The 22260-nt window shown below is 33.4% G+C and overlaps 2 protein-coding genes across 9 annotated transcripts in view; one reads left to right on the forward strand and one right to left on the reverse strand.

The window, feature by feature from the left end:
- sog (short gastrulation) overlaps positions 1-22260 on the forward strand; it is a 294848-nt gene that overhangs the window by 85945 nt on the left and 186643 nt on the right. The window contains exons 1-2 of one of the 8 annotated variants that reach the window (XM_067783880.1): positions 1329-1973; positions 11184-12302. The exons of 1 other annotated variant lie outside the window; for it this stretch is intronic. In XM_067783880.1, the coding sequence (XP_067639981.1) occupies positions 11795-12302 (508 nt within the window). In that variant the 5' untranslated portion in view covers positions 1329-1973; positions 11184-11794. Of the gene's footprint in view, positions 1-1328; positions 1974-10552; positions 12303-22260 lie in introns of those variants that run through there. 6 more of the 8 variants (XM_067783879.1, XM_067783882.1, XM_067783884.1 and 3 more) reach the window with 6 other exon arrangements.
- The window catches only part of LOC137250675 (uncharacterized), a 320882-nt gene that overhangs the window by 10377 nt on the left and 288245 nt on the right, over positions 1-22260 (reverse strand). The window lies entirely within an intron of this gene.

Consider the following 22260-nt stretch of genomic DNA (forward strand, 5'->3'; position numbering starts at 1 on the left):
TTTTTTATAAACAATTTAAGTCTAGTATCATTAAAATCGCTATGATTTTGGGGGCTTGAAAATTATCTAGCTAACAAAATCCAAAAAATTATTTTGAAACTGGTTTAAGTCCACTTAAATAAAACTTATTATTTAATATATATTTAAAATGTATTATTATTAATTATTATCTGGAAGAAGCAATGCATAGAAGATTAAAAAAATCTAGTGGCGAACCTGCTAAGGATATGTTGGATGCGATTTATAAAAAATGCACCCCATAAAATGCTTTATAAAGAATCTATGGAAGTGAATAAAGAGTTCAAAATACTTGATTTATTACCTTGTCGGGCAAGACCAAGGAATTTCAGCAAAATAAAATTAACACCATTATAGAAAAATGTACATACCATTTCAACTCCTAATGGACTCTGAATATTTTAACAACCTCAGAGATAATCTAAATGAGGAGAAATATTATAGCAAAATCTTCAATATTATCCTTAATAAATAAATGCACGTAAATTTAATTTTTTAATAAATGAGTTAATATTCCGTTTTGTTGATTATCCGACAGGGTGAATAAATGATGTATATTGGAACGATTTTCCGTCATCCCTTGTCAAATTTGGTTTTGAGAAATGTCTCATATACATATGTACATCATGAACTAATATTCATTTTTAAAACATTTTTTTAATTACATAAATAAAAATCTGTATCTAACTTGAAAACTTCCCTATTTATTTTAAAGCTATTACATTCATCTACATCAAAGATAAAATATTTACAACTTCTATTATTTAATTTCTTAAAAATAAGTGGACTTATTCCTATTCACCAACAAAAAAGTAATTTTACTAATTTTCAAAGTGGTTTAAGTCCATTTAAGGTTCTGAAATACACGTTATTTTTATAGTAAAGTTTACAAAACATATTACGTTATATATTCTAACATGTTTAAGGTCACAAAGCCATAAACAAAAATTAATTCTACTTAACAATATTTTTGAAAGAAATCAAACACAAACCTTTAAATATCTCAATATAAGAAAAAATGGACTTAAACCACTTTCAAAATAAACGACTCATATATTGCATGTTTATCCGACGTATTTAAAATTTTTTGTTTTGGATACATATTTCACTAAACGACTTTTACTGTTTTTGTTTCCAATTGCGACACTGTGCATTGTATCTCAACAACTGAGAGTTCGTCCAAGTATCTACGCGTGTATGTTCGCTTGTTTGTTGTCTGAACTCATAGTATCTTAATATCTTTGCTGACTGGCTTGCTGACTTTGCGAGTGCACACAGAGAAGTGGGCACAAACCAACGAAGCAACCGATCGACCGCGCGAAACGACCAATACAACCAGTGAACAGTCAACTTAGCAGCACCAGCAACGATACATCGGCTCTATGGCTGGCTAATAACAACTATAACAAACGACGAGAACTACAATATTGAGAAGAAAAAAAGAGTTTTTCATTTATGCGCGCTAGTTGAGGGGGTTATTTATTCAACGACCGATCCCGTGTGTGGACATTATTTTCCGAAACGTTCGCTAAGGAACACATACGACTAACAAAACAACCGCGATATCTACACATTAACAACAATATCCAAGTGATAAAATAAATCGAACGATTTGATATATTACGGAACGCGTACGCATAGATATTTTGCGTTTTTATTTTTCTTATTCTATCGAAGTCGAGAAAAAGTTACGCGGTTGCAGATTTTAATTAAAAAAATTTTGTCTATTCATGAAAGACTCTATCAAAGTTTTGTAGTGACATTTGCGTGCAATGGAAATTTTGTATTTTTGTTCAATGTGGCCAACTAAACGTGAAGTGTAAATGTGTTATCACATCTTTAGTAGTAGACATCGCTGTTGCAGTTAGCGAGTCTATGGGATATTGTATCAAGTAATAATCGTGTTTGTTAATAAAAAATTATATATACGTACATACATACGCATCTAAATATAGGTGAGGGTTTGCAGACGAGGAGGTGGCAGAAGTTGAAAAAAATCGCAACTGACACTAAAACTTTAGATTAGGTGGGTAATTTGTAGGTGGCTCTGTTAACGGGTTGTATGAAGAAAATTATAGCGCAAAACGCCGGCATAACAATAACAACAACAACAACTAAAATTAGTAAGAACAAGTAAGGAAGGCTAAGTTCGGGTGTAACCGAACATTACATACTCAGTTGAGAGCTAGGGTGACAACATAAGGGAAAATAACCATGTAGGAAAATGAACCGAGGGTAACCCTGGAATGTGTTTGTATGACATGTGTATCAAATGAATTTAAAGAGTATTTTATGAGGGAGTAGGCCATAGTTCTATAGGTGGACGCCTTTTCGAGATATCGAAATAAAGGTGGACCAGGGGTGACTCTAGAATTTGTTTGTACGATATGGGTATCAAATGAAAGGTGTTAATGAGTATTTTAGAAGGGAGTGATCCTTAGTTCCATAGGTGGACGCCGTTTCGAGATATTGCCATAAAGGTGGACCAGGGGTGACCCTAGAATACGTTTGTACAATATGGGTATCAAATGAAAGGTGTTAATGAGTATTTTAAAAGGGCGTGGGCCTTAGTTCTATAGGTGGTCGCCTTTTCGAGATATTGGCATAAAGGTGGATCAGGGGTGACTCTAGAATGCGTTTGTACAATATGGGTATCAAACGAAAGGTGTTAATGAGTATTTTAAAAGGGCGTGGGGCTTAGTTCTATAGGTGGACGCCTTTTCGAGATATCGCCATAAAGGTGGACCATGGGTGACTCTAGAATGTGTTTGTACGATATGGGTATCAAATTAAAGGTATTAATGAGGGTTTTAAAAGGCAGTGGTGGTAGTTGTATAGGTGGTCGCCTTTTCGAGATATCGCCATAATGGTGGACCAGGGGTGACTCTAGACTTTGTTTGTACGATATGGGTATCAAATGAAAGGTATTAATGAGTCTTTTTAAAAAGGAGTGGGCCTTAGTTCTATAGGTGGTCGCATTTTCGAGATATCCCCATAAAGGTGGACCAGGGGTGACTCTAGAATATGTTTGTACGATATGGGTATTAAATTAAAGGTATTAATGAGGCTTTTAAAAGGCAGTGGTGGTAGTTGTATATGTGAAGGCGTTTTCCAGATATTGACCAAAATGTGGACCAGGGTGACCCAGAACATCATCTGTTGGATACCGCTAATTTATTTATATATATAATACCACGAACAGTAATCCTGCCAAGATTTCAAGGGTTCTTTATTTCGCCCTGCAGAACTTTTTCATTTCATTCTGCTTAATATGCTAGGTGTCACACCCATTTTACAAAGTTTTTTTCTAAAGTTATATTTTGCTTCAATAAACTAATCCAAATACCATGTTTCATCCCTTTTTTCGTATTTGGTATAGAATTATGGCTTTTTTTTCGTTTTTGGTAATTTTCGATATCGAAAAAGTGCGCGTGGTCATAGTCAGATTTCGGCCATTTTTTATACCAATACAAAGTGAGCTCAGATAAGTACGTGGACTAAGTTTAGTAAAGATAAATCAGTTTTTGCTCAAGTTATCATGTTAACGGCCGAGCGGAAGGACAGACGGTGGACTGTGTATAAAAACTGGACGTGGCTTCAACCGATTTCGCCCATTTTCACATAAAACAGTTACCGGCATAGAATCTATGCCCTACCAAATTTAAGAAAGATTGATAAATTTTTGTTCGACTTATGGCATTAAAAGTATTCTAGACCAACTAAATCAAAATGGGCGGAGCCACGCCCATTTTGAAATTTTCGTTTATTTTTGTATTTTGTTGCATCATATCATTACTGGAGTTGAATGTTGTCTTAATTTACTTATATACAGTAAAGATATTAAATTTTTTGTTAAAATTTGACTCTTAAAAATTTTTTTTTTAAAAAGTGGGCGTGTTCTTCTTCCTATTTTGCTAATTTTTATTTAGCACATATATAGCAATAGTAGTATCTTTCTTTCCATATTTCATCATGATATCTTCAACGACTGCCAAATTACAGCTTGCAAAACTTTTAAACTACCTTCTTTTAAAAGTGGGCGGTGACACGCCCATTGTCCAAAATCTTACTAATTTTGTATCTGCGTCATAAGGTTAACCCATCTACCAAGTTTCATCGCTTTATCCGTCTTTGGCAATGAATTATCGCATTTTTTCGGTTTTTCGAAATTTTCGATATCGAAAAAGTGGGCGTGGTTATAGTCCGATATCGCTCATTTTAAATAGCGATCTGAGATGAGTGCCCAGGAACCTACATACCAAATTTCATCAAGATATCTCAAAATTTACTCAAGTTATCGTGTTAACGGACAGACGGACATGGCTCAATCAAATTTTTTTTCGATCCTGATGATTTTGATATATGGAAGTCTATATCTATCTCGATTCCTTTTTACCTGTACAACCAACCGTTATCCAATCAAAGTTAATATACTCTGGGAGCTCTGCTCAACTAAGTATAAAAAGAACAATCAATCATTCATGCAATCAGTCGACATTGATTTGCGTTTGTTTTCGTGGCGCTAACTAAGGAATTTTTCTAATATAAATTTTTTTTTCATTTGTTTAAAATTGTGTTTGTATCTGCGTTAAACACAAAATGCGAGGTATTCATTAGCAAAAAGCTAAAGCAGCTGAATCAAAGAACAGAAAATAGTGCTTAATTGACTACATAAATAGTTTTAAAAAATAAAAATGTGTAAATTAGTAAAATTGTGTGAACGGAAAATAGCGTGTGGGCATAAAAGAACGAATATTGAAACAAAATATAAAAGCTAAAAATAGTGTGAATAAAAAACAAAAACAAAAAAAATTTTTTTTTTCGAATTTACAAAGCGTTCAAATAGCGACGGCAAAATGCCGGAATAGATTTGATGAAAGAGTGGTGTGTTAGAAAAATGTACTTTAAAACATATTTAGAATGTTAAGAACTTAAAAATAAATATTTTTATGCACGCATTATAAAAATATATGAAATGCATGAAAAAAGAAGTTTTCAAAATTAGAAACAAAAATTTTTATATTAACAATACAACAAATAAAAACTGTAGTGTTATTAAAAACAAGCGCAAATAAAATATTAATAATTTTAGACTCCACAAACCAAGTTTTTGTTAAATATGAAAATGTTAAAGCAGGAACTGAGAAATAAAAAATATTAAATAGATAAAAATAACTGGTCCACTCGATTTTTAGTCACACAAAAATTTCTAAACATTTGAGAATAGAAATGTTTATTGAAAAAAAAAAAAAATACAAAGAGGCAAATGGAAATCAAAAAAAATGTTTCACCAAAGCCCTAAACATATCCAGAGACCCAAATCTTAAAATTTAGCAGTTTTTAAAAAGATGATTGAAAAACCATTTAATGAAAACCCAGAAAAAAAAACAAATAATAAATATTAAAAACACAAAATTTAGAAAATTAAAAAAACTATTAAAAATCAACAGAACAACTGAAATTCAGCAAATATTATAAATAAGATCACCTGGTATTTTTCTGGCTACATACAATTTGGGAAAAGTGGGCGATGCGCCGCCTCTAGGCTATGTAAATTTCATTTTGTCGAAAATTCGCGTCTGTAGGCCTCAAAGTATTGGTAATTAAGTATATCTCTTCTATATATCAATCAGCACAGAACTTTGAAAAGTGAGCGGTGCCAAGCCCATATTTACGGGTATATACATATGTGTGCAATTTATTAGACTTATTTTCCACATTCCATAGCGCGGTTGAAAATGTATGTTTACCAAAGAAATGAAAGAACAAGTATTTTTTAAAATGAATCTTAACAAAAATTTCACAGTAGGTTCACGTTGACACCCGGTATTAAAATTTGGAAAAGTGAGCGGTGTCAGCCCCTATTAGGAAATATTTAAATTCGCTGTATCTCTGTATTATTTCAGACAGGTATCCCATTTCTGGATACATGTTGATTCTGTATATGAGATTATTTGGGTGGGACAGGTAGAGAGCGTGGAAGTGGGCGTAGGAGTATACAATATTGGGTATATAAATTCCAAATATGACTTAATTTTGGATGGAGAAGTAGAAGGTGTGGAATAGAGCGTGAGAGTGAGAATGAGAATAACACTGCGTGTGGAAATGGGTTTGTGGGTGAGAGGTAAAATTAGTAGGGAGTGGAGATAAAAGGAATAAGGGAATAAGAATGAGAAATTACGGAAATGTAGTAAAGTTGTAGTATATTTGATGTTATAGAGAGTGATAAGACGGAAGGGGCGTCCACTTTTCAAATATAGGGCAGGACAGCGGCTACCGGGTACGCTAGTAAATAATAAAAAAACTAAATTTATAAAATTTTGATATTAATTAAATTTAATTATAAAAACACGAATAAAAGAATGAAGAATTTTGGATACCACAAATAAACTTTTGAAGACAAAATAATATAAAATTACAACAAATTAAATTTAGCATTGAACAACATCGAAAATAATAACCACGTTATTCATGAAAAATAACATTTCTACACAAACTTCCAATTGTAATATATATTTTATTTTTTTATGAATAAAAAGTAAGAAGCTAAGGAATGGGTTATGTAAGCAGTTTACAATTTTGCAAAAATTTCAGAAAAAACAAATTAATTAAAAAAATGTATTCCGGGAATAAAAAAATAAAAGAAAATTAAAAGAAATTCAAAACAACTAAGGCTAATAACAGGTATAACAATAAAACAAAGCACTTAATAATATATTTTAGATTGTAGAAAGATAAAACACCAATTATAAAAAAAATTTAAGTCAAAAAACACATATGTATGTAAAAAAATTTAAAAAACACATTAAAAGATAATAAACTCAACATTTGGAAAACTTAAGCTAAAAACTATAAAAAAGCGAACAAAATTAAGAAAACATACATATAATGACTTTAAATTATTGGACGATATTTTATTTTATCAAAAATATTTAGATCACAGAAGAATTTTTGAGAAAAGAAAGTTGTAAAAAAAAACAGATTATTAAAGGCATGAAAATAAAAGCAAGTCTGAACTTAATTATTTAAATAAAAACTAATCGGATTTCCGACTATTAACCGAGATATCTCAATATTTCGGCGAGCTATCGCGCGCACAGCTGGATGAACGGATGATCTTCCTCAATTTGATGAAATTTAGTAAAAAAAAATAACTACATAAAAACCACATATAAATAAGAAAATGTTTTTTAGTTGTTTTTTTCTTTAGCTCAAAGTTTTTACACCATCTACTTTTAATGAAAACTTAAAGCAAAAGCGTCAACAAAAAATTTTATTTTAAAAACAAATGCAAAAAATTTAAATTACTATTTTTAAAATACAAAACGCAAACAACAAATACAAGCCCAGTAGGAGAATAGTGTGAAATAACAGAAAATAAATTTAGGCTGGACAAAGAAAACATTTCATTGATAAACTAAAAAAGTGTTGGTAGGCACAACAAAACATTACTAGCTAATGCATAACACTTGTGCCAGCGGTTCTGCGTAGCAAAAACAAAAAGCAACAAAAACAGCAAAGCAAAATTGGAAAAAAAACATTTTTTAATAATTTATTTGAAACAACAGATTTTTGTTATCTAATCTGCGAGCGTTATTTGCTTAATTCGCATTACACACCCAACCACCCCAATAACAGGCAGTGTGACTGAACGACAAGAATAGCAATAACAACGATCTAAAAACACAACAAAAAAAAAAAAACAATATTAAAGAGTACAACAACACTAACTATCATAGAAAACTCCTAAGAAATACTGATTTTGGTTCAAATATGAGTTTATATACCCAGTTTTGAGATGTCAAACATAAAAGTACTTATGTACCTTGTCGAAAAGAGGAAAAGGTTATAGGAAATTTTGGCAAAACTCTATATGGCTTCCTTAGCACATATGTACATATATCGAATTTATAAATTAACTTAATATGGTATTTGAATAGTGATGTGACAAGATGCGTGCTGAGGGAGGTATAACCACTGATTCTTATGTTTGGTTTTCACTTAGTCAAATTTGCCCACAGACTTGGCCATATCATGAAAACGGCATGTCATACAACGTCAAATATGAGTTTGTCATGCATTTTGACTACAAACGGCAATTAAATTGACCCAAAAGCTAAAACGACAACTGCGCAAACGCATGGCAAATTTGACATGAAAATTTCATTTCGACCTGTGTTTTTTTTTACATCTATAGATATATGCAACTAAACTTTATATGGACTGCCAATTGCATAACTTTATCTACACTTCTGAAATTGCTGCGCAGAAAATTAGTACTCCTAAATTGCAACTGAAATGTGTGTCTATGTTTTACCTCTACAAATGGTGTGTGCCCGCTATTCACCGCAACCGATTCAGCTATAGGTTGTACACTACATATGGCCAATAGAGGTGCGTGTCTCCGCTATTCGGTACAACCCGTTTTGTAGCTAGTTATTTAACCACTGCCGCTAGATGGGTCTCCTAAGCATTATCTAACTGATGATAAGCGTTTTTTTACCCGCAAATGTAGACGTATATACATGTGAGAAACACACGGCTATTATTTTCCTAATAAAACAAAAATAGTAATTGCATAACAATTAATTAGCTCAGTAATTCTTAAAAAAAAATCTTAAGAAAATAAAAAATAAGAATTTCAGTGACGAAATTTGATAAAAATTACCACTGCTAGTTTTGTGTTCACTGCTGTATATTGATAACCAAAAGTCTGTACGGTATTCGCTGGTTATTGAACATCAAAAAGTGAATTCCGAACGCGCTTAAAATTTGCTTCCTATATTGATTTTTCCATCAAACGTAGTTTTGCTTTCTAAGATGCGGAATCGTGCCATAAACAGAACCAGTAAGAATCTGACATATTTAGTAGGTTAATAATATTCGGGAAAAGGTGATACGCTTGTATTTTTTTCGAATGAGCGTCATAACACCATATGAAATATAGTTTTCGCAGCTCTCTTGTCGGGGCTAATATCTAATATATTTGTGTTTCAAAAGTGTTTAAGGTTAAAAGCCAAAGTAATCAAAAAGTAAAGTTTAATTGCGCTCCACTAATTGATATATCAATCGATTGTTAAGTAAATTGGGTTCTCTTATTACTTCTATTAACTGCTTTTAAAAATTTTCCGCATATCATGAAGACGTTCCAGAAAAATCTCATTTGTATGGCAGGTGCCTTGTCTCTTATCAATTATTCCCAGCTTTTCTGGAGATTAACTACATTCACTCCAACATCATTTAATTTTTCAAAAAAATTCAATGGGCTGGCATGAATACTTTTACACATATTTACATACGTAGTATACAAAATCGCAATTGTCCCCCTTTTACTCAACTTTGTATCATTCGACTTATTTCCGCATTTCAATGTTCTAGTATACATTACTTCTAGAATTCTGTAATATGAAAGATGCAATAAGAACCCATACTAATTGAATCTTTCATAATGCAGATTTCTAGAAGTAATATATGTGACCTGGTCTATGAAAAGGTGGATTATGACTAAAAAAAAAACAGTTGTTTACAGCTGTTTCTCGCAAAAAAAAAAACAGCTGTTAACAGCTGTTTCTCGCAATTTCTTTTTTGAGTCATAAGCTACCTTTTCATAGACCGGGTCACATATAAGGAATTCTTCCACAGATATGTAGATTATTACTCTACACCCAATTATATGGGAGGTGACACGCTTCGTCTTAACTTTAGTAGGGGTGACTCACTTCATAATGCAGATCTCTGAAGGTAATGTATAATAGAAGCCTTTCCTGGCGATTTTATACATTTGGTTATGGTCAGTCAATTCGTTTAGGACGTCCTCCAATGCATGCCTACATATGCTATGTATATATATATATATATATATATATATATATATATATATATATATATATATATAAAAGCTGATATGCTAATTTCCTGACCCAAGTGTTAAAGAGATAAGACGCATTGAAATTTCCCTATACAAACCAAGAACTGAAATGGACGTGGTGTAAAAATTTTGTAAATATCGTTTGAGTAATTTGGACGACTATAAGCAACACAGAAGGAGACATTATATATATAGAAGAGATAGAAATATGAAGATATGGATTGAAGAGGTTTTTAAGCTCAATACAACAATAGGCTAACGCCAGAGTACGTGCCATAAGCTATGTTAATTTTTAGTTTCACATATTTTCAAATGTTGCAGGAACTCTGACATCTTTCGCAAATGCCATAGGAAATAGAATTAATAGCTTCTTATCTTTATATTATAGAAACGCTTCACAATCTGACCCGCTGTCAGAATTTGTTTGAAGAACGTCTTATTTCAAACATTTTTTTCTAATTATCCTATTTGTACGAAATTCGGAATTTGCTTGAAGATCACGTTATTGCAGAATTTTCAAAAATGCATAAACTTATTAGAGATATTCACATGACTTTTGCTACCTGCTTCATCTGCTTGTGTGTTTGTATTTTTTACATTGTTAACTCATATTATTTTAATATATGTACATAATTTATCAATAGGAGCAATAAAATGTGATATATGTAGGAAGTTTTTAAACAAATTTTCCGAAAACAAAAAAAAAACATTGGTGACAAAATATTTTTAAGCAAACAAGTTAAAAACGAGCTAATGTGAATATCCCAAATACACAGCGCTTTTTGTAAAAAAAATGTCCTAGATAGGCTTATGCTAAACAATGTTTAAGACTATCCTGAATCTTGACTTTTTCGAAGCGCCTGCCAAGATGTGGTGATCTCAGTTGTCGCTATATAGAGTATATCTATCCATATCTTTCTGTGACGTTAACAACTCTCAAAACTAGGTATAGAAACAATAACAATGACAACAAAAAAGGCAAAACGTAGCGTAAGCGCAAACAATTTGCTACTCGCCACCAGCGTCGCTGCTGGCCTGGCCTGACTGCCTACCAACCTGGTCTGTCAGTTATCCCCGTGTACGATACGCAACAAAGTGTGTCGCAGAGTCACAAAATAATTCACCTATGCTCACGCACATATCACACTCACTCATTCAAGTCAGTTAGCCAGTCGGTGTCAGAGCGTTAGCGCGTTTGTTTGTCATCATTAACAGCATAATTTTTATTTGTAAAAAAAATATATATAATTATAAATTTTTTTCTTTACGTGGCCAACGACAAATATATGGACGAAAGAAGAAGAAGCGTGGAACTTAAATAAACTATAATTGTGATTTGTAGTAAAACTTAAACATATTGTGTTTTACTCAATTTGACCTGAAGCCAGCTTTAAACAAAATAAGTAATTAAATAAACTATAATAAGTGCGGTTTAATAGCGCAAAAAATTAACGGTGTAGAAGCAAAATAAAAAAAAGGTTTAATAAAAAGTGTTGTCGATCATTATTGCACATACACACTATTCATAAATAATTTTGTTAATTAAATTTTTCTGAGTAATAAAATATATTTAGACAGATTTAAAAGTAAATAAATTTTAACAAAAAAAAGTCGCAAACCAATTTGAAGTGCTAAAAGTGAAGTGCAAAAATTGCCTTGTAGCAATAACGGTGGCGAATGAAAAAAATATTAATAAAGTGTTAAATAATGATATATTAAAGATTAACAGAACAGCTTAAGTGACAGCGTGAAAGAAAGTCAAATACAAAGAAAATACTTAAATTAAAACGCATTCAAGTGCAGTTAATAAAATAAGCATAATTCAAGCTAACCACAAACCACATATCAACATAAATACACACAATCATATAAACATAAATAAAAATCCCCATAATCAATAGTACAAAAATGTCGTACACAATAACGACAGCATCTAAAACCAGCAACAACAAAAATAACACTAAAAAAAGTGTTGCATCCAGTTCATGGAGATCAAGAAGCGCCAACAAGTGCAACAACAATAAAAGCGCCTCTAGCATTTTAAACAACAACAACAACACTCAGGAAGTCGATATGTTGAAAACTATTGCAACAACAAGCACAAGAATAACATTTCCAGCAACAGCAACACTTACGACTACGGCTGTTACAGGAAAATCAGCGCGACTAACACGAACAACGATAGAATCAACAACATCATCGTCATCATCATTATCATCATCATCATCATCTTCTTCAAAGGCATCATCAGCGCGAAAATTCTTCGCCTCCAACTCAACATCACTCAATCTCCTCTACAAATTCATCATATTTTCGATCCTCATTTGTACAACGCCAATGTTGGTGAATGGCCGACGGCATGCGCCACTTATGGTTGAAGAACCGGAGGGTACACGTCGAAATAATAGACCAGTTGGTAAGTGAACTACATACATAAATATATACTTACTTACTTATACTCGCATTTACGTATTTGCTATTTATGTATATTATTATTATTGAACTTGTTTTACTTTGTTCAGATAGTAGTTTATAAAAAGGAAGGTTTAGGAATGTTGCAGTAAAGAAAAAGTTGTGTAGCTTAGTGAAAATAGTTCTTGGTGTACGTGTGGGATGCGCTGATAGGTGCTTTGAGCTTTTCAAGTATTAGATGGTAGTTAGCCCGCATTTTATGTATATCTGAAAACTAGCTCGATTTTAAGAAATTTATTTTATCAATAGATCATTGTATACGCTTCGCATTCGCTTAAGGTTTCTGATGCTTACTCAAGAACCTTATTGCTCGATCGAAGAACTAAATTACAGCATTACCATAGTCTAACATGTCTGAGATCAGTAAACTTTGTACCCTTAAATGTGAAAGGGATTTTGAGCCCCACATGCTAAGTCGGGATGAGTTACAGTTTTTTTTGCCTACGAGCAGACATTCGTCCTTATACAAAGAAGACATTAAAAATTTGAACTTCATAAATTTTGAAACTACAACTTTTTTCAATGAAAATTATCTGTACAATGCCTAGTTTTAGCAAAAAACTCCTCTTGGAAATTTGCTATTGTACAGTATGAAATGAATCGATATTATATTGAATGTTAGTATTTTCGTATCAAATTCTAAACTAGTCAGTTCTTCGATCAAAATCTAAAATAGAATCTTATTCAGCAAAATATTGTATAAGGGCGATCTTCTACACATCAGACGATTATATCTGTTTTTTTTTTTTGGTTTTTTCAACGTATGCAGGAATGAATCTTACGTCTCCTTCTAAAAGTGCGCTTAAAATCTGGACTCAATATACGGCATATATTTCGTTTTTATTTCATATCTGGCATTACATGGGCCCCGCTGAACGTCATCGGTTCCTTCAGACTGTCAGGGAGATTATTTGATTTTTGCTTGTTTTTTGTTGATTTCTTTATGGGTACACTGAAGAATTTGATAGCATTGTGGTTCATAGAAACCTTTTGCGATATACTTTTCAGAACTTAAATAGTTAAGATCAGAGCCTTACAATTTAATACAAGTACTGTTGCAAAAAAAGCTCTCAGTGAAAACGCATCTGCTTTGCAGATGCCGTTCGGAGTCAGCAAGTAGGTCCCGTCTCGCCAATTTATATGAAAAATTAAAAGGATCACGACGCTAATTTGAAGAGAAGCTCGGCCTAAAATCCCTTCGGAAGTTATCCCGCCTTACAAGAATTTATTTTAGTGTTGCAAAAATCAGCTAGCTCAAATTCATTTATTTCGTTGAAGTTCCCGAAATTGGTTAATTTTGATAGTATTTCATTATTATGTATGGATATTATAGACTCTATAGAAGTCCGACGATTAATTTAGGTAAATTCGCTATAACTTCGTGGTGATCATCATATTTTATCGAAACTATGGAATTTCGGCATTTCCGATGAATTAATAACAAAACAGTTAGTATTGCTAAGATTTCGATGGATACTTTGAATGAGTTCTTCGATATAAAGTTAAAATGCTTTCGGTGTTTGGTTAACTTTACAAGTTTGATAAAATCTTCAAGTAAATTAAATGTATTATTTTATGAAATGCCAAACGAAGTTGTAAAATTTTTATTAGAACCAAAATCTCACAGATCTTCTCTACAAAAAACTATGATGCTGCTGTATGAAGTAAATTACTTGCCCAAACTATTTTCACTTCTGTGATTTGATAAATTTAAGCAGTCTTCTTGACTCAGTCTGTTCTCGTCTGAGAACAACTTAGTATTGAGCATAAAGCTTCAAAGCCTAGGCTTTCTAGTGCAGCATATGGGCGAGAAGAAGACTAGCCTGCAAAAAAAAATTTGCCAAAGATTTGTTATGTACAGTAATCATAGTTTTAAATAGATTCCCAACATTTATAATAAAGGCATTTCTTTACAGCTGAATTCTGATAAAAAGTGTTTCTGCTGTGAATAAGTTATACAGAAAAGTCGTTCTTCCTTCGAGAACTAGCTTTAGTTACTACTCTTAGTTCCCGTAGAATATTTTTTTTTTTAACTTTATATGTATACCAAACATATTGCATAGAGTTTATCGAACTTTTGTTGAGAAATCGGGTGTTTTTACGTAACTTTTTCTTGATGGGCTATGTCTTCAATGGATGAGTAAACCAGAGAAATTATAATGAAGTCTCTGAAACTCGCTTTTCTTTCCTAGTCTGAAGGCAGTGTGCCCCTTATAAGCTATGCTAGGCGAGAAGCAATTTTTATTTTCATGTTATTTACAAGCGTGAAAGGTTTCTGGCACTCTGGCATCATTTGCAATTTTCCATAAGAATCATTTTTTATAGGTTTCTATTTTTATATTATGGCAAGGCTTCTCGCTTCCACTGTCATCAGTTGTTGTTGTTGTTGCTGTACGAGTCGTCAGTCTTAGTGACTTGATTATAGGTAACCAAAACTCTCTACCTCTCCAGCGGTACATTCAAAATTTCCTACTCAGGCGCAGTTGGTCCAAGAAATCGGGTAAAATTTGAATATATATTTTGGTATCAATTTATGCATCACAATAGAATGATTAAGGATTTTGGTTTAGTTTATACTATGTCTACACGGTACACGATTTCGGTAGTATGATTTCGGAAATTACATTCCTATCCACACGATTATGCTTATTCTTTTGCATAATTTTAAATGACATTTGTTTTCGCTTTTTTCCCACAGCCGAATTAAAACGTTCAAGATAAACATATGTTTTTGAAATTTGACAACTAGTGCGGGCAGAACATCGATTATTTTGTATAAATTGTAATTGGCCACAGAGTCGGTCAGTAAATTGCACATAATTTGGGTCCAATTTCGATGAAATTAAGAAGAATTTCTAATTCGGTTTGAGAGTTTCCACAGAACTAAATTAGCTAATTTCGAGCTAATTGCGGCTGAAATTAAGAATCTTCCGAAATCAACTAGATTTTGGTGCCGCGGAGACTCAGTATTACGTTCAAAGAAGCTATTTTGAAAGCTTTAAGAAAAATTATTCTCAATGCATATTTTTAAATTCTCCAGATATTTTCACTAAGCCGTTCTTGGTTGAACGGGCCATTTGAGTTCTAGAAGTAATTTATCATTATCTTTAACCTTTACAAATCGGAAATTACCCATAACTTAGTAGAGTGAAATTTTGTTCTTTGGAAAGCTCCATGATAAAGCCAACCGTAGCTTTCCTAACTTGGTTTCAACCCTTGATATATCATAACGTCTGATATGAATGAGATCGCTTAGCAATAGCTCATTGCACAGCCCCTATATGCATAAGTATATACATTAACCTGGGTCGATTTGTATGGACAAAAGTTAACCGATATTGCGCCATCGATTTTTCGATAGGATTTGGGCTCAGGAAAAAAAGTTCTACTACGCATACCCAAAAAAATAATTTTCGAGTCTGCGAACAAAAATGGCGAAAGGGCAAATTTTTCGACCAAAACACTCCCTAAAACCCAAAAAATATTTTTTTTTTATTCAAAAAACTGTTGCAAAAACGTTGGCGATAACAGTTTTCCCCAGTTTTTTGAAAAAAAGTATTTTTTGGGTTTTGGGGAGTGTTTTGGTCGAAAAATTGACCTTTTCGCCATTTTTTTTTTCGCAGACTCGAAAATTATTTTTTTTTGAGTATGCGCAGTGGAACTTTTTTTCCTGAGCCCAAATCCTATCGAAAAATCGATGTCGCAATATCGATTAATAAATAAACACAATCTAATATACAGTGCCTTATTTGAGATCTCTTGTTAATGTTGGCATAAAGGCAAGAAATGACATCGAATATATATGATCCGTGATAAGAACCAATATTTTAAATCGCAATAGCTCGGAAATGGTGAAACGACTCAAGGAAATATGTGTGATATTGGCTACGAATACTCACTAGATTCATAATTAAATTTTTACGATAGTTTGAGCCAATAGAGGTGGACGGTTGGCGCAAGGGTGCTCAAATGGCGGACGAGGCGATTACTATAGCGTTTTCCAAGCGAAAATAGTAGCCGTAAACAAAGCAGTAGAAACGCTGGAAGAAAATAGCCAAAGCTGCAATCGTATTTTATACTGACAGTCAAGCAGCAATTAAGGCAATAATCTCGCATAACACAGCACCTCTATGCGTCTTAGAGTGTAAGCAGTCCCTGGAGAGAATCGGGACAGGGAGAAGCACATCTATATTGGGTCCCAGGGCTAATGGGAATAGATGGGAATGAAAAAGCGGATGATTTAGCTTAAAAGGGCGCATCCCTTGAAGCTTGCTCCGTAGACGTCCCAATTAGACTGGGCGAAATTAAGCGAAGGCGAGCACATGATCGACCAAGCAGGAAAGGCGTGGGTTCAAGCGCGGGGCTGTAAAGTGTCGAAGATTATGTGCAGGTTTTACAACCTAGACTAACAAAGTTGCTTCTATCATTAAAAAGAGAGGACTGTAGACTCATGACGGGTATTCTGACTGGGCACTGCCTTCTGGCGTCACATGCCTTTAAATTAGGCTTGGTCAGTGATAGCAGATGTAGGAAGTGCGGGCTGGAGGAGGAAACGATCGAGCACGTTCTGTGCTCTTGCTAGGCTAGGACTCCAGCTATTAGGAGTGATACAGCTGTCAGATCTAGAAGCAGCAAGTGGCTTAAATCCTAGGAAGCTTCTAGTATTTGCCAATAGGAGGGAGTTATTTTATAACATAGGTCCTGGTTTTTGATAGGGTTTTTCAGTTTGGTCGTTAAAACAAACTTCCGGTAACACTACGGACTTATTCAGTCTATGTGAGGTCCTCGGGAACCCTAACCTTGAGTCATATATGTATATATATACATATATATAACACGATACGGGCGCGCTGGGGTGGAATAATTACCCTATGAAACGATTACTGTGAATTATTCGTTTCACAGAACAAGAATTCGCACCCTGCAATGGATTTCAAAAGACTTTCTTCATACAAAAAAAAAAAAAAACATCCTAAAAACTTCAAAAGTGATTTCTGTTTTTTTTCTTGCTTTAACTCAAATTTAAAGAACTTTTTCAAACATTCACAAATTCTTTCTTCCTCTACCTTGGCCTTCTCTTTAAACTCAATCCAGTTGGTTTTTCCCAACAGAATCGGAAAGTTTTGACATTTTAACGCAAACGCCTACAATATCAGTTCAATTTACCTTTGTTCACAATTTTTACCTTTACCAAATCAATATAGTTCATAAAAGTTTGTTGTTATTCATCTATAATTGCGGTAATTTCCCACATATGCAAACATATGCTAGCACAAGCTCATGCACACATGCTAGGTGTCCTTTGAGTTAATCATGCCTGTACACAAACAAATGCATGTACATACACATACATACATACTTAAATTGTAGTACAATTTCATACATTGTTCTGCGTTTATTTAGTGGGACATTTTCATTAAATAACGCTTGTAAGGATACACTTACCTGTCACACCTGACAGAAGTTAACACCAGGTCATCCAAAATTACTTACAAACAAACATTCTTAGGTTATTACATGCATAGTAGCGCGCAGTACAAAGCCCCTGTTTTCTGGTAAAGCAGAAATTTGGGAATTCCCATATGAGCAAATATGCTGAAGACAGCGGGAAGTGAGGACCCAACAATGTATTGTTGTTTTAACATACACGTATGCAACTAAGTATTTCAGGACTATACATTCATTAACAATTACTTGTACATTTATACAATACATACCTACAAATATACTAAATGCAATACAAATTTATGTACATTTCTTCACGTATCTATACTTTTACTTCTTGTTGTGTTTAGCTGTGTTTATAGACAGTTAGACGTCAGTGTGACAGGTTGACTAACGCATGCAGACTTAATGGCAGTCAACGTAAAGTGTTGCAGTAATTGTTGTTGCATATTGTTATGTACATATTAGTACGGATACAGTGGTGGGTAACAAAAAATAGATGGTATTAGATATCGATTTTTAAGTTGGTTTTTTTTATCGTCTTCCCAACGAAAAAGCTTAAATATAAATACTCTTAAGTATGGCTTCGATAGAAACTTGTGATCTGCACGGATGTCTTACAAGAAATAATTAGAGAAAATTATTGCTGTGCTAGAAATGCTTATATATCTAATATTAATGAACTATTCAAGATTTTGGATTTGCATAAAACATTTTGGAATTTTACTTCAAAAACTCTAGGGGAGATTTTCCAGCAACAAAAAATATAAAATTTGGCTATAATAGGTTTTCTAGAGGCCCGAGAACTCAATTTCAATCCACTTTTTATAGGTACCTTTTATGAAAATGAAATGGTATATTAAGTTTTTTACAAATCTCAAAATTGTAAACCGACCAACCAATAACTATACCAAATTGATCAGGATGATGATATGAGCTGATTTAGCCATGCCCGTCTGTCTGCCTGTTTGAACGCAAACTAAATTTTTGAGATATATTGATAAAATTTGATGAGCAGGTGAATTTAGGTGTCCGATTAGACATTTGTCGGAACAAGCCGGATCGGACCACTATAGCATATATCCCCCATACAACCGACTTTTCAGAAGAGGGTTTTCGTCATATCTTCCTCAATTTTTCAGATTGAAGCTTAAAATTTCATCAAATGCTTATGTATAAGTCATATATTGTTCAGACAAGTGATTCATGGCAATATATATATCATGCAGAACACAAGAAACGTGAAACTTTGTATCCTCACACAAAGTACCGATCTATTTTCATACCCGGCTGAGCAGAGCTCATAGAGTATATTCATTTTGTTCGCATAATGGTACCACGTAACGGTATAAATTAATCGAGATAGATATAGACTTTTATATATCAAAATGATCTGGGCGAAAAAAGTAATTCATTTAGCCATGTCCGTTCGTCCGTCCGTCCGTCCGTCTGTCCGTGAACACGATAACTTGAGTAAATTTCGAGGTATCTTAATGAAATTTTGGTATAAAAGTTCCTGGGCACTCATCTCAGATCACTATTTAAAATGAACGAAATCGGAATATAACCACGCCCACTTTTTCGATATCGAAAATTTCGAAAAACCGAAAAAGTGCGATAATTCATTACCAAAGACGGATAACGCGACGAATCTTGGTAGGTGGGTTGACCTTATGACGTAAAATAGAAAATGAGTAAAATTTTGGATAATGGGCGTGGCACTGACCACTTTTAAAAGAAGGTAATTTAAAAGTTTTGCGAGCTGTAATTCGGCAGTCGTTGAAGATATCATAATGAAATTTGGCAGGAACGTTACTACTATTACTATATATGTGCTAAATAAAAAATCGCAAAATTGGATGACGACCACGCCCACTTTAAAAAAAATTTTATAAGTAAAATTTTAACAAAAAATGTAATACCTTTACAGTATATAAATAAATTATGCCAACATTCAACTCCAGTAATGATATAGTGCAACAACATACAAAAATAAAAGAAAATTTCAAAATGGGCGTGGCTCCGCCCTTTTTCATTTAATTTGTCTAGAATACTTTTAATGCCATAAGTCGAACAAAAATTTACCAATCCTTGTGAAGTTTCTATGACGATAACTGTTTTCTGTGAAAACTGGTGAAGTCGGTTGAAGCCACGCCCCGTTTTTATACAGAGTTGACCGTCTGTCCTTCCGCTCGGCCGGTAACACGATAACTTCAGCAAAGATCTTTATTAAACTGAGTTCATGTACTTATCTGAACTCATTTTATCTTGGTATTAAAAATGTGCGAAATCCGACTATGACCACGCCCACTTTTTCGATATCGAAAATTTCGAAAAATTAAAAAAATGCCATAATTCTATACCAAATACGAAAAAACGAATGCAACATGGTGATTGATTTGGTTTTTTGACGCAAAATATAACTTTAGAAAAAAAATTTGTAAAATTGATTTTTCGATTGATTTGAAGTTCCACTACGCATACTAAAAAAATAATTTTCAAGCCTAAATTTCATTTTTTTTTTACTTTTTTTCGACTTTGATTCGTAAGGTTTTTGTCATGACCTATTAAAAAAATGTTGATATGTATACCCTGTCCGACCCAAAAAATGTCCGTTAGAAACGTTGTCGATAACAGTTTTTGAAAAAAAAAATTTTACAATCAAATGAAAATTTTTTTAGTAGGTCATGAAGAAAACCTTAAAAATCAAAGCCGAAAAAAGTTAAAAAAATGAAATTTCGCAGGTTCGAAAATTATTTTGTTGGGTGTGCGTAGTGGAATTTTTTTTCCTGTGCCCAAATCCTATCGCCTTATTTTTTTGTAATCACTGTATATATGTATGTACATATGTTTGCGTTCATACGGCCAGATTTGTTGTTTGTTGTTAAAATTTTTTCAACATTCATTTTTAAGGCAATGCCTTGGGAGCTGTTAAACATTCATTTAATTTCTTATTAATTTCATTTCCGTGATGCAACAACGCTATGTTGCCATGCTGTCTCTTAACATCTGTAGTAAACATAATAGATATGCAACAGCTTCATAGCTACATACCGCGTTGTACATTAGGCCATTATCTTCGCATGGTTTGACCAAAACGCTGCATGAGCATGTGTAAATGAATGTGCAGAGATTAGATGACCGTTGGTTGGGTGATTAAACGGGGCTTTAGATATGTTGTACGAGTAAGTACATAAATGGCATGCCTTTGGGAGTCTTCATTTTTTCGTTATGCATGCCAATATGCAGTCGGTTGACTCTTAAACATTATTTTAACTGCGTTTTAAGCGCTCAAAGTTCGTTGGTGGCTCTTGGTGCATTGGTATTTAATGTAATAAGTGAAGTTATGTGCGCGTGTGTGTGGTTTATGCGTTTAGGCGTGACTGAACTCCATAAGAAATTTCTAGCACTTCTTTCTCTCTTTCCAACTTTTTTCCACTTATAATTTTTTTATATTTTATTTATATTTATTCAATGGTGCCAATTTGTCTACCTACCGCTTTTCACAAGATTTTCCTATCGTATTCTACACATCTTTGGACTTCATGTTCTTCATGCATTTACCTATCTACTTTGCAATGCGGCTATTCTTCTTGCACATTTATTTTTCAAATTTTTTTCTTATTTTCATATTCTTCACCTAGAAAGAATTCTATTGTTTTTGAAGTTTTTGATTTACCGCTTACGTTAAATGCCTGCCAATGGGCGTATTTATGTTTATATCTGTGTAGGCATGCGTGCATCGGATTAGGTGCACATAGCTATATGGATGTATAAGCGGATTTTCGGACAGACATACTACTTAGACATACCTATATATGTACATACAAATTTATTTATTTGTTTGCTTTTGTTTATTACCATCAATGTGTATGAACAATTAATCTCCAACAAATCTGCGCTTCCTGTGAAAATTTATGTTAAATGAGTAGATGAAGCTTGCCGCTGATGATGTGCTGAATTGCACTGCATATAGACTAGAGCGGGTCAAATTTTTTGCCCATCAGGTTAGGTTAGGTTGAACTGGCCGGTCCATGAGGACCTCACATAGACTGAATGAATCCGTAGTGTTACCAGAAGTTTGTTTTAACGACCAAACTGAAAAACCCTATCAAAAACCAGGACCTACGTTATAAAATAACTCCGTCCTCTTGGCAAATACTAGAAGCTTCCTAGGACTTAAACCACTTGCTGCTTCTAGATCTGGGAGCTATATCACTTCTAATAGCTGGAGTCTTAGCCTGGCAAGCGCAGGGCACGAGCACAGAACGTGGTCGATCGTTTTCTCCTCCAGCCCGCACTTCCTACATCTGCTATCACTGACCAAGCCTAATTTAAAGGCATGTGACGCCAGAAGGCAGCCAAATATCTCTACTAAAATTCAAAAACACAATAGATATTAATACAGATTCTGAAATGTACCTTTAAAGGAAGCCCAATATGATATTTTCCCTATA

This window comes from Eurosta solidaginis, chromosome 4, assembly GCF_040869045.1.
Source record: "Eurosta solidaginis isolate ZX-2024a chromosome 4, ASM4086904v1, whole genome shotgun sequence".
Taxonomy (NCBI): domain Eukaryota; kingdom Metazoa; phylum Arthropoda; class Insecta; order Diptera; family Tephritidae; genus Eurosta; species Eurosta solidaginis.